This window comes from Schistocerca gregaria, chromosome 1, assembly GCF_023897955.1.
Source record: "Schistocerca gregaria isolate iqSchGreg1 chromosome 1, iqSchGreg1.2, whole genome shotgun sequence".
In the NCBI taxonomy this organism is placed as follows: Eukaryota; Metazoa; Arthropoda; class Insecta; order Orthoptera; family Acrididae; genus Schistocerca; species Schistocerca gregaria.
The window spans coordinates 626,582,404-626,600,504 of NC_064920.1; the positions used below are offsets into that span (position 1 = coordinate 626,582,404).

General features: G+C 42.4%; 1 protein-coding gene across 2 annotated transcripts in view; it reads left to right on the forward strand.

The window, feature by feature from the left end:
• Positions 1-18,101, forward strand: part of LOC126299800 (TBC1 domain family member 19) — a 166,287-nt gene that overhangs the window by 137,846 nt on the left and 10,340 nt on the right. For both annotated transcript variants that reach the window (XM_049991675.1, XM_049991676.1), the window contains exon 11: positions 8,345-8,546. In XM_049991675.1, the coding sequence (XP_049847632.1) occupies positions 8,345-8,546 (202 nt within the window). The remainder of the gene's footprint in view (positions 1-8,344; positions 8,547-18,101) is intronic.

Here is an 18,101-nt window from a genome sequence, read left to right on the forward strand (position 1 = left end):
GGAAGAAGTTTGTTATCTTTATGACATACAACGGCCTATACTCAGTCCCCGATATCATCCTTTTTCCCTGCTCCCTTTCAATTCTTTTTGTTGTGTCCCCGATCATGAACTCTCAGGCTTGATTCATGTGTTGCTGCCCATCAGGGGTTTGACAATCCTGACAGCTGGTTTCTGGACTGTATGTCTATTGGTCTGTATCCTAAACTGCAATGCACAGCTTCATTGAAGTATGTATCTATCTTTGGTATGTACTGGACCCAGGCATTGTGCCTGTCAGAAACCAATATTCTAAAGAACACTCTCAACTGGCGCGTGTATCGTTCTGCAGGACTGGATTGAGATTTTGAAATTGAGGAGAATGTCACTTTGATCCCTTCTATTTCTAATCCTGCCATCCACCTCGCAGATTTGAAAATTGTAGCATGGTCTGAGAGGACTCTCTTGGGCCTACCACATGTGTGCACATAATCTTCCATCAAAATTTTACACGGCTTTTCATTGTGATGTGGTTTGTATCATAAAGCCTGAAGTGTTTAGTACAAATAAATGCATCCACAACAACGAAAATAAGCTGCTGCCCGATCTGCACCTTTGGCAGAGGGTCCTAATGATCAACACACACCAGATCATTTTATGCTTCTGGTGTCATGACATTCATTTCACATTGCACAATCATGTCTGGATGTTTTAAACGCCGGCACATCTCACATTTCCTAGCTATCCGCAACTTTCTGTCTTGAGAATGGCATGTTCCCACTCCTTGGCAATTGTCACATACAACTTCGTCACCTTTCAATGGCCAAGGTGTGGTGATAGCGTTTGAGTTAATCTTCCAAAAGTGCGTCAGGGAGCCAAATTTACCACCTTCATCCTTTCACATTCCATCGGAAACATACTCTCTGCTCTATCGTGCACAATCGAGCAGTACTTTTAATTCATCCTCTCTACCAATGCCATACATCAGATAGTCCTTTGAGCCATAGGATCATGGTGGTCTGCATATTAACGAGTTTTTCAGTCAAGCAGGTAACTTCTAAACTGGTTTGTTGCATAGACAGTGTCAGCCAGCATTTCTAGTTCTGCAGTGAAATATTGTGTTTCACACCCAGTAAATTCAAGCTACCTGTGGCCACAATGTGCAGATTCCCATCCTTGTCTTCCTGTTGTAGACATCCCCCAATGCCTTGTGCACTTGCATCTATGAAGAGATGGAAAAGCACCAAGAAGTCATGGTGTGCCAAACAAATACTGTCATGAAACGCAATCTTAATCTTCTCAAACATATTTTCCTCCTCACTTCCCCACCTCCACTTTTTGCCCTTCTTCAGCAGAGCATGTAGAAGACTCAACATCTGCAAGAAGTTGACAATGTGCCCCTGTAAAATTAAATCATCCCCAAGAACTGTCTTCATTCTCGCACACTGGATGGCCATTTCGTTTTTGTGACTTTTCTGGACAGATACCTACCGGCAAGATCTCAAACCCAAGATATACCATCCTATTTGTGTACAGGTTCACTTTTTCAGGCCTGAGCACCATTCCATATCTCTGAAGAAGTAACGCCAGCAGCTGCTTTATGTGGTACATGTTTCTTCAAATGTTGCAGACGCTACAATTATGTCGTCGATGTAGGCACCACAAAATTCCTTCATGTCTGGTGTGACTATAGATCTCAGGGCCCTAAATAATGCCAAACTTGGCCCTTAGGCCCAAATTGTACTTGGTTGTACACATACTGTTCCCCTTAGAATAGGAAGGCAGTGTATTTTTGGCAGGATGGATCGAGATCAACTTTACTGAAAACCGGCTGTAATGTCAAAGATTGACAGCTAAATTTTCCCCAAGAACTGGGGCAGTATGTACTGGATAGGTTCAAGCCTTGTTCCACCTACCTCAATGTGATCATTAACACCCTTGCATCAAGGCAACAACGGGCCAGTCTGTCTTTCTTAAGCACAATCGCAAGTGGATTAAAATATTCCAATGTGGCCCGTAATGTGAATCTGGCTGCTTTCCTTGCAGCGGCCGGTCACATTACGGCACGGCACTTTTCTTTTTTACCGCCCTGCCAGTGTCCAGCAAAGTTCATTTGTCTGTACTGGAAAATACTAGACCACTACTGTCTACTGCAGGTTGCAACATACATAGAATTGTCCAGTAAACAGGATATGGCTAGTACTGAAATAAAAGTTTTAACTTGGCAATGTAAATTTGCAGGTGTATTGTTACGATAAAGATCACAGTTAATACTGCCAAGTCCGTACTAAGTGAAACATAATATAAAGTTCACACGCAATCCACAAGCACACACGTAGCCAGTTTATGGTATTTACACCTTTTACCAAAGTTAATAGAGTTCACTGGATCGTTTAGTTATGAAAATGCTCACTCAAATGGTGTGCACTCTGCTCTACACGTAATACCTGTTCCAGTCTTAGATCGCACAACACGCCACACGGTTTTAACTAACAGTCAAAAGCAATAATTTTGATATTCCATCCAAAATTTCACATGACTTCCACTATACCGATCACTTAAATACGCTTTGTACTGCTTCGAGAACTTGTAATTAGCATTTTGCCACGATTTTATAGTATTTTCGTCGGAGCAGCTTTCAATGAGATGTTACTAGTTCATACCCTCAGCCCCGACTGACCTAGATCACGCCAAAGGCTTCATTCCCAGCATAGATTGGCATGAGCCTGCGTTTTTCTGATTGGCTGATATCACGAACAGCAAATCAGGTTGCAGTATTATCCCGCACTAACCCGCAATTTACTTCAATGACCAATCATAGTAAAACATTTCTTTCTATGGCAATTGCTAAAAAAATAAATTTAGAAAAATATCAAATATAAAATTACTCCTTCTGAAATTACCAATTAATTTGTGTTCTACTCATGATTCATTAGTACCATAAACTGACTGCACATTTAATTATAGTAAATCCCCTGTATAGTTTAACTGGTACTTCGTGAATAAACAAAACAATTTTCATTTACTTCTTTTCTTCTTCACTCTTACAACACTCACACTGCTAATTACTACACATATAAAACAATTATAATTATGCAAATACATTAAATATTAATCAAACATAACTTTACAACATTGTTTTGACTACGACTGCTAGCACTGTCCATCAACTGCTGACCTCTGCCACCTACTAGTACAACTACATGCAGCTCTGTAACTCAGGTCCATGTCAGCTGGTGACATCTGTCAATGACTCATGCCTATAACGATATCATCCTAAGAAGTGACAGGGGCGATGCGAAGGCGCTAGGCCTCAACACGTTACTCTAAACTTGTGGACTGCTCCCAGAAATCTTCCCGGCAGGAACGAGAATGTATCCCTGAATTCCATGATTGAGTTCTCCACCTCTTACCTTTGCTGCAGGTTCAACCCTGGATTAGCTTAAATACTCTTTCTAATTATTCTGATTGAATCAACTTCCTGTGTTATCTACACATACTCCTGGCTGATCATCTGTTCATAGGGCATCACTTACCATGACCCTTGTTTCTGAGTGAGATGTGATCAAGTTATCTTGCCACTTCGATGCATGAAAACACCCCCAGTCCTCTGAAAACTGTCTTACTTTTGCAGATTTTGTGACTGTGGAGGGAACAACATTGTCTTCAATTGCTGGTGAGTGGGCTCTAGAACTTCTATGACACACTTCACAGTGCTCCTTTGCCACTCTGCAATCGCTTCCGCATTCTCCATTGCACATGTGTTTCTCTGTTACTGTGGGTGCTTTGCCTTCAATGATTTTCATTGTCTCGGAGCACTTGTCATCACTGCATTTGACTGTTGTCTCACTCTGTATATCATTAAGTTTTGTTTTGAGCATGTCATCTATACTTGCATGGGCATCTTGGGGTATCACAGGAGTGCACTCATTAACGGCCCTGTAATTCTTAATAGAACTTGTAGAAGGGTCTCTAACTCACGACCAATGCCATCATGTCCATCAGATACTCTTTCATCGACTGTGTAAATGGGATCATGATCACAACTTGTGGACGGCAAACTGACTTCATCTGGAACCCATGCCCCTCTAATAAATCAGCTTTTAGATCCTTTGGCCCATGTATGAAAATTTCCTCATCCTCCTTACATTTTACTAAATTAACTATGCCCTACATGCCCTCTGCACCCTATGTGATACCACTCTACTCGAGAGTATATAACTACCGATTATAAAATTGAGTGACAATCGACAGATGACAATTCCATTAACCTGGAAGCTACTCCTTCCACCATTTAGCGATGCCAAAATCTGCTTCTCTACCTCCTTCCTTTTCGCCACAAAAGTGGGAGTTAGTGAGAGTCCTTTTACAGGTATCTCAACTAAATTACTACCTCTTTCTACCAGCTTTGAGTAAAAAAGACATTGAAAGTGCTGTCACTTCTGACCCAGAATCCAGACATGCTCTTGTCTTAATTCCTTCCACGGTTATTTCAATAAGGTGACACTGATTGTCTGCTTTTTCCCCCAACTCTGGGTCATCACAGTACTGGTCAATGTCATCTTGTGCTTGCTATTGCCAGTACCGCACATTGCGTATGTGATGGCCCTTCTCTGCTGCGGCATCCCCTGCAATATCTCATTTTAGCAGATCATTCATTTGTGTGATCTCACGCTCCTCTGCCTGAGGTGGGGTCACAGGTGGTGAACTTGCGTTACTCTCATGGTCTCTCCAATAATGCAATGCTTGCACACAGTTCACATGGCATCTTTGATTTGGCATTTCATTCTTGCCTTGTTCTCCATGGTGTGGACCATGATGTCTATCTTGCTCTTGCCTATTCCGATCTTCACTCCCTCGTCCATTGTTGCACCAATTCTGTCTGTCATTGCGGAGCACAAACCCTTGCAGCGCCCTATTTTCTGTCCAAATTGCGTGTCCATTTGCTGTCCTTTGTTTCTCCTGCTCTTCAATTTCGCCCAAGGATCTTAGAATATTGAGGAACTGTTCTCTTGACCCTGCCCCGACAAGTGCACTTTGCATATGAGCAGGAAATGAGAGCGCATCACATTGCACCATTCCTCATCTGACATTTTGTCATCCAAGTAACCCACTAGAATAACAAAGTGAGCAGGATATGTTGCCATGGATTGGCGTGACTGTGGCTCATACTGTCCCTGATATATGCTCATTTTTGCACTCGCCTTTGTGGGAATGTTCCAGTACCTTGTCAGAAACTTAGTGCAGAAATCCTTGTAACTACTGTTCTCGCAAATTGTAACATCAAACCAGGTAGCCTCCTCCTGATCGAGCGTCTGCCATGGAGCAAGTAATGCATTGCATTCCGCCACTCCTTTCACATGCAGATACACATCTAAATTCCTTAGGTATGCCTCTGGGTGAGTGCTGTGCATTCAGCCAAACTTGGGCAGTGGTATGTCCACACTATGCATTGGTAGTGTGGCCTGCAAATTCATTGGGGTGACCTTCATTACAGGCACATTACCTTGTCGCATTGCAGACACTTCTTGTCCAAGGACTAACACTAGTCTTTGTGTTTCCTTGGATGATTTACTTTCCTCATCTATGTGCACAGAGAAATCAGTCATCTTTGCGTTCACCCACGTTTCTAAGCTGCGAACATTCATTTCACACTCTTTTCTCCCCTTGTCGATGCTATTGATGACCTCTGTCTGTAGATTTTCAGTTTAGATCTTCAGTTCATTCCTAACTTCAGTGGTCTGCCCATCATGCTTTTGATTGCAAAGTTTTAGCACAGTTTCCAGTCTTTCAAACTGGGTTTTATTCTCTTCCCTCATGGCTGTTCACTGTGATGTGTGGTTTTCTAAGATCACAAGAATTTGATCCAGTGGTCTCTGATGGATATCCCACAGAAAAGCCTTGTGTTTTCTCGCTCACCCCCGAAATTTACTCAACTGACTTGACTGTTTTCATATTTATCAGCCTCCCAGACCTCAGTTGCATAGAAAAACGAAACTAAAAACCAAATGCACTCCACAGAACAAACAGACAGACAATGTGACACTGATGGCATCACTGGTATTTGCTGACAGAACAATGAACTCGTGGAACAGAATTATCACAACAACAAACTACACGTTCTAAAACTGCTTCAAAAAATACAGGGGGAGATGTGGGAACTGAAACTAAATACGGTAGCTACCATTATATCTGCTTTGTATGCTCATTTGCAACACATCCACTTCACAAAAACACACCAACCATCTGCCAGACATCACATATGCTAATAAAGGAATGCAAATTCTTCCTGAGTTGTTTCTCAAAGTTTATAAGTTCTCTCACTAACAATAACGTGAAAATGAAGTCAAATTGAAGCCCCATGTTGGACGTCATAAAATGTGGTGAACTGATAATTCTTTGCTGCTGTGGGACTTGAAATGACAAGCACATGGCTAATGAGATTGCCCCACATTGAGTGCCAAAAATATGGTGAACTGGGAACTCTTCTCTGCTGTCAGATTGTTAATATGATCAAAACATGAAAAAAAGTATTTATTTCAATGTCGTTTACACAAACCAAATCAAAATTACAAATCTCAGTGCCGAATAGAGTGGGTGTAGGCACGACTCCGTTATTAAGGGGAGGGAGGAAGGAGGGCGGGGGGGGGGGGGGGGGGGGGAATCATCTCACCATTTTTCGTTCATCATGTAAAGCTGTCGGCTGCAGGCATTGCGCCAGTATGAAGCATCACTTCAGAACTGTGCCACACGAGACGGCTGCCCTCATCAGGAATTGCAGCTTTACAGCAAAGGCCACATACAATCTCCACATTGTCTGCCAGTTGTCAGTTGTGTGGCTGAAGCTGTGATATCACAGTGTTGGAAGGCAGATGTTGGCAATGGATGGAAGACACCTCATGTCCTCTTGTTTCTGCGCTGTCTCACTGACTGTATCTTTTCGCAGCTCATCCATCTCTTAGCTCAACTCCTCTTCAAAATCTGGCATCTTTATCACAATTTCACATTCTTATGACATTTTTCTGCATTTCAGTGCAGTTGTGAGAGCAGCTACACAACACTTCTTTGCAACAGATCTTTCTCTCTCTCTCTCTCTCTCTCTCTCTCTCTCTCTCTCTCTCTCTCTCTCTCTCTCTGCTTGAAGCCTGGACAGACTCAAGTTTGGGCTTCGTCTCAGAGCTTGCTGGCATCCGTGATTTGTAAGGAACATCCCTGCTGTCGAGAAAAATATCTTGTTAAGAATGCTGACTTCTTTTACATGGCTTCCTGCACGAATTCTTCACACTCTGTGAATGCTCTTTCCTGTGCCTGTGGAATGCTCGAATTGTCAACACATTCCTTCTTTATAGGGCATGTAAAATGACTGCCACCAGGTCAGAAGAAGTCACATGCTTTTGTGTGTGCGTTCTTGATGTTCTTAATGGCTGCAGGTGTCCATCAGTTATCGCCAGGTGTCTGAAATTGAGCAAGGTGAGGGTGTCCTCATGGCTTCCTGGTTTTCTCCTCCTCCTCGGTCATTGTTATTGCACGCTGTTGAAAGTGGTCATGGCTGGAAGTATCACAAGCTTTTTTTCCTTTTTTAAAAAATACTAAAACAAAAGAAATATCCTAATTAAATTTTGAATACTAGGGATGGACAGCTAGAAATATAACTTCAACAGCCAAGACAAAGTTTGTAGCCCAGCAATAGATGCGCTAGGGCCATCTCTGAATGTGGTGAATGCTGAGAGTAAAACAATTTACACAGAACTATGCATAGAAAAGACACCCATTTTACTGATACTATATATGTGGAATACAGCTGCAGGTACATATACGTTTGGTTCCTTCTTTCTACCAAAGGTACCTCTGCAGTCCTACAATACCTTGCCTTTAGCAGCTATTTGCACTAACTTACACTACTTTTTTCATTGTTCCTTTGTTTTGTTTGCTTCTTCTCACTCCTATCCACAGCTTCCTTTTTTCCTAATTGTTTCTCTTCATCTCAATTTCGTATTTCATATTGTTAATGTCTTCTGTAATGATCTCTTCATCCCCCCCCCCCCCTCCCCTACTCGTTACCACAAACATTCTGAGACGCTGTGTCACTCATAAGTAATTATGCTACTTCTTTTTCTCCCTCTCCCCGTGTGTATCTGTGTGTGTGTGTGTGTGTGTGTGTGTGTGTGTGTGTGTGTGTGTGTGTGTGTGTGTGTGTGTGTGCGTGTGTGTGTGTGTGTATGTGTTTGGGTGGGTGGGTGGGTGGGTGTGCACATGCTTTAAAGTTTGCCGTTTTTAATTACTTGTACCTAAAATGTGGTGTATAATAATATTATGCATCTTTAGTAAATTGATTTTCAGCCAATAACAGATGCCTTCATTTCAACAGCTACACCTTTCTTGTATCTGTACGATGACCCAGTTGCTGTATATCACACCTTCCGGGCTTTCTATATGCGCTACCTGTTTCGACTCCATGAGGTATCATCTCATCAACAAGGAATACTTTGTCTGTGCTTGCTGTTTGAGAAGTTATTACAGCGTCATGAGTCACAGCTCTGGTTTCATTTCAAACACATTAAAATTCAGCCGTAAGTATTAATTTTGATTACTGAACTGTTCTATTTGTTTGTACAGTAAAAGCCCTCTATAACCCAGTTGTTAGATCACACACTGTATCCCTGCATTACAGCATAAATGCAGTATATCGAGAGTAATCTGTGAAATGACAAACTATGCATGGAAAGTTTGTAAAAGCATATAATTCATTTTTATACTGTGCTACATATTGTTTAATGTTTAAATTTAAAGAACATCAGAGATAAAACTGTTAAAGAACTTAGCAGTTAGGTAAACTTAACTCAAACAGCTACCAAATATAAACTGTACAGTAACTTCAAGTAAATCACTGTACTGCAGCATGGTATAAAAACACTTTACAAGATACATAACTATGTAAAAAAGTCTGCAGGCTATTGTAGGCTCATTCTTCTACTGCTGTAAAGAAGTCAATAAATGTTTTTGGTGGGTCATTTAATACATTTTCATTTGCATGTTTTTTAATGATCGTCAAGTGCAAACACTGAATTTGATTTTGTTCATTCAGTCTTTCCATCCACATAAACAATAGTTTGTCATTTTCACATGTGCTGGGGTCACCTTTGCCTTTATCATTTTGAGACTGTAGATATATTACATGTGATCATAGTAAAAAATTTCACACCATATATATTCCAGGGTATATCATACTGCATTATATTAGACTTTACTGTATTTCTCTTATTTCCTTATCAAGTTGTTTTGACCTTGACCCACAGCACTATAAAAATGTTTATATATATAGTCTTCAGTCCTAAGATTGACTTGATACAGCTCCCCATGCTAGCCTACCCTGTGCAAGCCTTTTCACCTCTGCATAGCATACTTTCTTTTGGACTTTCTTACCATATTCATCCCTTGATCTCCCTCAACAGTTCTTACTTCCATTACCAAATTGATAATTTCTTTCTGCTACAAGATATCTCCCATCAATTGATCCCTCCTTTTAGTCGAGCTCTGTCACAAATTCATAATAATATTAAAAGGATAATTGCTACTCACCATATAACCAAGTTGCAGATAGTCACAACAAAAAGCCTGTTGGAAACTGACCTTTCAGCCAGGAAGACCTTCGTCTATAAGTAGGCAACACACACACACACACACACACACACACACACACACACACACACAGGCGCACGCATGCGCGAGCGCACCTGTGCACAAACCCAAATCACATACATATGACCACAGTCCCTGGCAGCTGGAGCCAGACTGTGAGCAGCAGCACATGATGGGAAAGGCAACCTAGTGGGGGTAAGGAGGAGGCTGAGTCAGAGACAGGGAAGAATGCAGGGTAGGGTTGGGGCGAGGTACAGTGCTGCTGTGCCAATGTGTAGGGACAAGGTGGAGAGTAGGGCAGCTGGGTGGAATCAAGAGTTTAGACAGAGGGTGAGGGTGAGAGGTAGGAAAGGGTGGGGGGGAGGTAGCGGAAATGGAGAGGAGTGAAAAGACTGAGTGCGCTGGTGGAGTAGAGTACTGTGTAGTGATGGAATGGGAACAGTGAAGGGGCTACTAGATGGGTAAGTCAATGACTAATGAAGGTTGATGCCAGGATGGCTATAAAATGTATGGCAGGGAGACTTCCCACCAGCACAATTCAGAATAACTGGTGTTGGTGGGAAAAATCAAGATGGCACAGGCTGTGAATCAGTCATTGAAATGAGGAATGTCGTGCTGTGTGTCATGTTCAGCAATGGGTGGTCCAGTTGTTTCTTGACCATGGTTTATCAGTAGCCATTTATGCAGACAGACAGCTTGTTGGTTGTCATGCCCATACAGAATGCAGCACAGTGGTTGCAACTTAGTTTGTAAAGCACATGACTGGTTTCACAGGTAGCCATGCCTCTGATGGAATAGGTCATGTTTGTGATTGGACTGGAGAAGGTGGTGGTGGGAGGATGTATGGGACAGGTCTTGCATCTATGTCAGTTATAGCGATATGAGCCATGAGGCAAGGGGTTGGGAACAGGGGTTATGTAGGGACGGATGAGGATATTGTGTAGGTTTGGTGGGCGGTGGAACACCTCTGTGGGAGAGGTAGGAAGGATGGTGGGTAGGATATTTCTCATTTCAGAACATGATGAGAGGTAGTCAAAACCCTGGTGGAGAATTTAATTCATCTGCTTCAGGCCTGGGTGGTACTGAGTCACAACTTGGATGCTTCTCTGTGGCCAGATGGTGGGACTTTAGGAGGTGGTGGGTGACTGGGAAGATAAAGCTCAGGACATCTGTTTTTGTACAAGGCTGGGAGGGTAATTATGACCTGTAAAGGACTCAGTGAGAGCGACTGCGCATCACTATATATGTGATGGCCATACGTTGCTAGGCTGTATGGAAGGGACTTCTTCTTGTGAAAAGGTTGTCAGGTGCCGAAGTGGAGATATTGCTGGTGGTTTGTAGATTTGATATGGACTAAGGTACAGATGTAGCCATCTTTGAGTTGGAAGTTAACATTGAGAAATGTGGCTTGTTGGATTGAGTAGGACAAGGTGGCACAAATGGGGGAGAAGGTGTTGAGGTTCTGGAGGAATCTGGACAGGGTGTCCTCACCCTTGATCTAAATCACAAAGATGCCATTGATGAATATGAACCAGATGAGGGGTTTGGGATTCTGGGTGTTTAATAAGGATTCCTCTAAATGGCCCATGAATAGGTTGACATTGGATCATGCCATGCAGGTGCAATAGCCTTCCCTTGGATTTGTTGGTAGTTAATACCTGCAAAGGAGAAGTAATTTAGGGTGAGGATATATTTGGTCATGGCAACTAGGAAGTGGGTTGTTGGTTTGGAATCCTTCAGATGGTGGGAAAGATAGTGTTCAATAGTGGTAAGGCTATGGGCATTAGGGATGCTAGTGTAAAGGAAAGTGACATTGATAGTGACAAGCAGGGCACTGTGTGTTGAAAGGAACAGGAATTGTGGAGAATCAGTGGAGGAAATTGTTGGTATCTTTCATATACTAAACTTTTCTGTATTGACGCAAATGGAAGGAGCAAGGATCCATAGGGGTGGAAAAATCGAGTAAAAATATGTAAATAACATCTGAAAGAATTTTTCAAAAATGAACCCAAATACATGGCAAACCACGTAAAGGATGAAATAGATGAAACAAGGGGAAACAAGATGAAATATGAGGGAGCAGGCTGATAGTGAAAGGCAAAAACCAACTGAAATTAGTGTGAAACCTCAGTGAGATAGAAAGAAAAAATAATAAAATTTTTTAATGTGGGTTACAAGTCTATGGATGGATAAGTGTGAAGAAGGGAGATGGCATATGTGACTAGATTAAGCAAAATTAATAGATGCGAACTGGGATGGAGAGGAGAAGGAGTGGAGGGTGTGTAGGGGTTGGTAGGATGAGATGCAAGCTCATGTGCCACAGGAAAGGTATGGGAAATAATATTCAAAAATAAGCAAGAGTGACATAGGGAGAGTGATCAATTTAGAGGTATAGGATTAACGATTTTGGCAAGAGTAATGTGGGATATTAGATGCTGCAGCAACTATCAGCATGGTCTTGTAGTCGGCTACTATTTGCAGCAGAGATGATTGATCAACAATGGTCCATAAGTAGAGGTGCAGTGCAGTTTGTAAGGCAACAAGAGAAACACAGCTAAGAAGAGAAAGAAGGATGTACACTGAGTTTAATAATGCACAAAAAAAAGGGGGGAAAGCAGCACAGGGTTAGGATGGAAGAAAATCCATCAGGCAAAATCAAACAATGGAATATCCTGGATGGTATGTGACAATATTATTGTCGGAGACTGCAGTCACATGTGTGAATTGCATTTGTGTGAGTGTAAGTGTGTGTGTGTGTGTGTGTGTGTGTGTGTGTGTGTGTGTGTTGTTGACAAAGGCCAAAAGCTTTAATTGTGAAAGTCTTTTTGTTGTGCCTATCTGCAACTCAGCATCTTCGCAATATGGTGAGTAGCAACTTTCCCACATGACCACAGTCTGTGGCAGCTGGAGTCAGACTATGAGCAGTGTCACATGGTGATGAGTGAGGCAACTGGGTGGGGGAAGGAGGAGGCTGGGGTAGGGAAAGGGAGAGATGAAGGGTAGGGATGGGGTATGGTAAATGGCTGCTGTGGGGGCATGGAGGATGAGGTGGAGAGTAGGGCAGCTAGGTGCAATCGGGAGATCAGACAGGGAGAGAGGAGGGGGTGGTCGATGGCAGAAAAAGGAAAGAATTGAAAAGACTGGTTACATTGGTGGTATGGAGGGCTCTGTAGAGATGGGATGGGATCAGACAAGGAGGTAGATGGATAAAGGCAAAGTCTAGTGAAGGTTGAGGCCAGGAGGGTTTCGGGATCATAGAATCTATGGATCATAGAATCTATTGCAAGGAGTGTTTCCACCTGCACAATTCAGAAAAGCTGGTGTTGATGGGAAGGCAGATGGCACAGGCCATGAAACAGTCACTGAAATGAAGAATGTAGTATTTGGTGGATAACTCATTTCTCCTTTCAGGGAACAATGAGAGGTAGTCAAAACCCTGCTGGAGAATATAATTCAGTTGTTCCAATGTTGGATGGTGCTGAAGCACGAGGAGAATATTCCTCTGTGGGTGGATGGTGGGACTTTTGGAGATGATGCATGTATAGGTGACTTAAAGGAAGAGGCACAGGAAATCTATTTTTCCAGTATTGGGAGGATACTTATGATCTGTAAAAGCCTCAGTTTGACCCTGGGTTTATCCTGAGAGGGACTGCTCATCTCTCCTTTCTCTGTGTTAAGTGAAACAGCAGACAGAATGATGAGTGATCTCTCTCAATATATACTAAGGGTTTAACAAACTGAACTGCACACTCTACTGACGAACCGCAGTTTATCAACTATCACAGCCCCACACAAGAGATAACTAAAAGGCCATGCTGATAGTTGATGCAACATCTCATGTCCCACATTACCTCCTCCAATATCATTAATCCTATACCTCCAAATGACCACTCTCCCTGCATCACTCTCACGTATTTTTGTGTGTTATTCCCCATAACTGTCTTTTGGCACATGACCTTGTATCTCATCTTGCCAACCACTCACCTCCCTTCACTCCTACTCTCCATTCCAGTTTGCATCTACTAATTTCACAGAATCTAGTCACATCTGTCATCTCCCTTCTTCTCACTTATCCACTCACAGTCCTGTAATGACATTACAATTTTTTAATTTTTTTTTATTTGAGCTCATTGTGGTTTCACATAATCTCATTGTGGTTTTAGCCTTTCACTATCAGCCTGTGCCCGCAGATTTCATCTTGTCTCCCCTTATTTCATCCTTTACGTGACTTTTTCATGTGTTTGGGTGTATTTTTGCAAATTCTTTCAGATGTAATTCTTTGTCATTTATGTATTTTTACTCATTTTTTTCCACCACCAAGGATCATTGCTCCTTCCATCAGTATCAACACAGAAAAGTTTCCTTATCCGTAGCCAGAACTCAGTCCCACATATTTTTCTTGTGTTGTTGCTTAGTTCAAGAAATCACCTCGAATGGCCTTACCATCAAATTATCAATCTCTGGCTGCCACCCTTCCTTCCACGATAACCTCCATCTGATCAGATTCACCCAGTCTTTAGCTCTCACCAACACAGTGCTGCAAAACCATATCAATCAGGCCCAAACCTCCGTGCAATACCTCCTCTCCATCCCCATATCGCACACTAAAACTCTTTCCCTCCAGAAACTAGATCAACATGCACCATGCCACCTCAAAAAACTCTCCACCCTGCTTCGTTCCTACTCCTGTTTTGTAGTACCACTGTTCACCACGTCTAAAACAACCTCTAAACCTCTCCCAAGCCACCTCATAGCTGACAACACCTGTCTTACAGACCTACTACATTTACCCCACCTTCCAAAATTCCCTGCCACTACTACACAGAATCCAGAACCTAAATAGACCCAAGAGACAGTCATGAACATTTCCTATAAAAGCCTTAGCCCTATAGTAGTATCAGGCCTTTCCAAAGACCTCACCTTTTGCCCCACTCCCAAATTCACTAATGCAGGACTTGTTAAAGACTTATTCTCCTTTTCCTGGTCCCTACAGTGGAAACACTTTGTTGCCAACAATCCTACCAATCAGATTCAATCAAAGACCAATGCTGAACCCTGTCTTACTCAGTTCACTGCACCATCCAACTGTGATCCAGCCCCACTGCCCCCAACTCACCCCATCTTAACTTTCCAGAATTTCTTAACCTCAAACCTTGCCTCCCCAAATCTCTCAACATGCAAACAAACCTTACATCCACAGAAAGAACTACAATTCACCATCTAAAAACTGATTCTGACCTTATAGTGCTACCTGCTGACAAAGGCTCCATCACTGTTGTTTTTAACTGCAAGGATTACCTGCTAGAAGAAATCCACTGGCTGTCAGATACATCCACCTACAAACCCTGACACCATGACCCATCCCAGAAATCCAGCAAGATATCTGTTCTCTCCTCAAATCCATAGGGCCATCCCAGAAACTCTCCCTGGTGTCCACCTCTCTTCTCACTCCTACTGCTCCCTGCACTCACACCTTCTACATGTTTCCTGAAGTCCATAAACCAAATCACCCAGGACGCATCATCATGGACAGCTATTGTGATCCTACTGAGAGAATCTCTTCTCTTGTAGAACAATACCTTCAGCCTATTACCCAGAACCTACCCTCCTATATAAAACATAGCAACCTTTTCCTCCACCGACTCTCCACTGCTCCTTTTCCTCTACCATCCTGGAGCCTAGCTAGTCACTATTGATGTCACCTCCATTTTCTGTAACTTCCCTAATGACCATGGTCTTACCATTATTGAACACTACCTTTCCCAACACCTGATGGATTCCAATCCTACAACCCACTCCACAGTCGCTATGACCAACTTTATCCTCAACTGCAATTACTTCTCATTTGAAGATGCTACCTACAAACAAATCCAGGGTACCTCTACTGGCCTCACATGGCACCATCCTTTCCCAACCTATTCATGGGCCATATACAGAAATCCTTCATAAACACCCAGAATCCAAAACCTGTCACCTGGTTCAGATTCATCAATGACATCTCTGTGATGTGGATCAAGGGTGAGGACACCGTATTCAGATTCCTTCAGAACCTAAAACCTGTCACCTGGTTCAGATTCATCAATGACATCTCTGTGATGTGGATCCAGTGTGAGGACACTGTATTCAGATTCCTTCAGAACCTCAGTATTTTCTCCCCGATTTTCTCTACTTGGTCCTACTCTACAAAGCAAGCCATCTTCCTTGACGTTAACCTTTGTCTCAAAGATGCCTAAAGTAGTATCTGTGTCGATATCGAACCTACCAACCACCAGCAATACCTCCACTTCAACACCTGCCACCATTTCCATATCAAGAAGTCCCTTCATATGGCCTAGCAACCTATGGCCATCACATGTATAGTAATGAGCAGTCTCTCTCACTGAGCTCTCTACAGATTGTAATTACCATTCCAGCCTTGTACAAAAACAGATGTCCTGTGCCTTATCTTTTCAGTCACCCACCACCTCCCAAAGTCTCACCATCCATCCACAGAGGAGCATTTTCCTTGTGACTCAGTACCAGCTGAATTAAATTCTCTACCAGGGCTTTGACTACCTCTCATCTTGTCCTGAAATGAGAAATATCCTGCCCACTATCCTGCCCACCCCACCCACAGAGGTGTTCCGCTGCCTACCAAGCCTACACAATATCCTCATCCATCCCTACCTAACCCCTGTTCCTAACCCCTTGCCACATGGCTCATATCACTGTAATTAAACTGTCCCATACATCCTCCCACCACTATCTACTCCAGTCCAGTCACAAACATGACCTATTCCATCAGAAGCATGGCTAACTGTGAAACGAGTTATTTAATCTACAAACTAAGCTACAACCACTGTGCAGCATTGTACGTGTTCATGACAAGCAACAAGCTGTCTGTCCACATGAATAGCTGCTGACAAATTGTGGTCAAGAAACAACTGGATGATCCTGTTGCTCAACATGCTGCCCAATTTGACTTTCTTCATTTCAATGACTGCTTCACAGCCTGTGCCACCTGGAACCTTCCCACCAACACCAGCTTTCCCTGCAATATCTCCTTCATTCACATGACTCTCCTTGGCTGAACGTTTGTTAGTCATTTTCCTTACCCATCTAGCCCCTAGCCCATTCCCATTCCACCTTTTCTGCTACCATCCCCCTCCCCTCTCTCCCCTGCCCACTGTGTAACCTCCCAATTGCACCTATCTTGCCTACTCTCCACCTCATCATTGCATGCTCCCACAGCAGCACTTTACCATCCCTCACTCCCACCCTGCATCCCTCCCCTCCCTGCCCCAGCCTCCTCCTTATTCCCTCCCAGTTGCCTCTCCCATCAGACACTGCTGCTTACAGTCTGGCTCCAGCTGCCAGAGACTGTGGTCATGGGTCTGTGAGTTGAATTTGCATAGTTGTTTGTGTATATGTGTGTGTGTGTGCGTGTGTATCTGCAACTCAGCATTTCTGCTATATGGTAATTAGCAACTATCCTTTTCATAATATTGTTAAAATTCCATCCTGGATTTTCCAGTCACATACTCCTTTTTCCCCAGTTTGATTCAGTACCTCCTCATTTGTTATTCAACCTACCCATCTAATATTCAACATTCTTCTGTAGCACCATATTTCGAAAATGTCTATTCTCTTCTTGTCTGATCTGCTTATCTGCACTTTCCACTTCCAGGCTACACACCACCCAAATATCTTCAGAAAAAACTGTGTAACCCTTACTTTTATATAAGGTATTAACAACGTCCTCTTTTCAGGAAAGGTTTTCTTGATATAGACTGTCTGTATTTTGTACCCTCTCAGCTTCTTCCATGTATCAGTTATTTTGCTGCCCAAATAGTAAAACTCATCTACTACTTTATGTGTCTTGTGACCTAATTCAATTGTTCCAGCAGTGCCTGATTTCATTTGGTTACATCCCATTGCACTTGTTTTACTTTTGTTAATATACAACTTGTAACATCTTTTCAGTACACTTCCTATTCTGTTCAGCTACTTGTCCAAATTTCCTGACTTATTTGTCAGGATTACTATGACACTGGCAAACCTCAAAATTTTATTTATTATCCTTGAACTCTAATTCTAATTTCAAATTTTTGTTTGGTTTCCGATACTGCTTGCTCAGTGTACAGAGTGAATAAGATCAGGATAAGCTACAACCCTGTCTTATCCCTTCTTAAATACAGCTTACCTTCCATGTTGTTCACCTCTTATAACTGCACTCTGATTTCTGTGCAAACTCTAAATAACCTTCCACTCCATGTATTTTATCTCTTCTACTTTCAAAATTTCAAATAGCATATTCCAGACAATATTGTCAAAAGCTTTATGTAAATTTACAAATGTGATAAATGTAAGTTTTACTTTCTTCAACCTGTATTCCAGGATAAGTCATAGGCTCAGTATTGCCTCATGTTTCTACATTTCACCAGTAACCCAAAATGATCTTCCCCAACATCAGCTGCTAAAAATTTTTCCATTCTTCTTCAAATAAT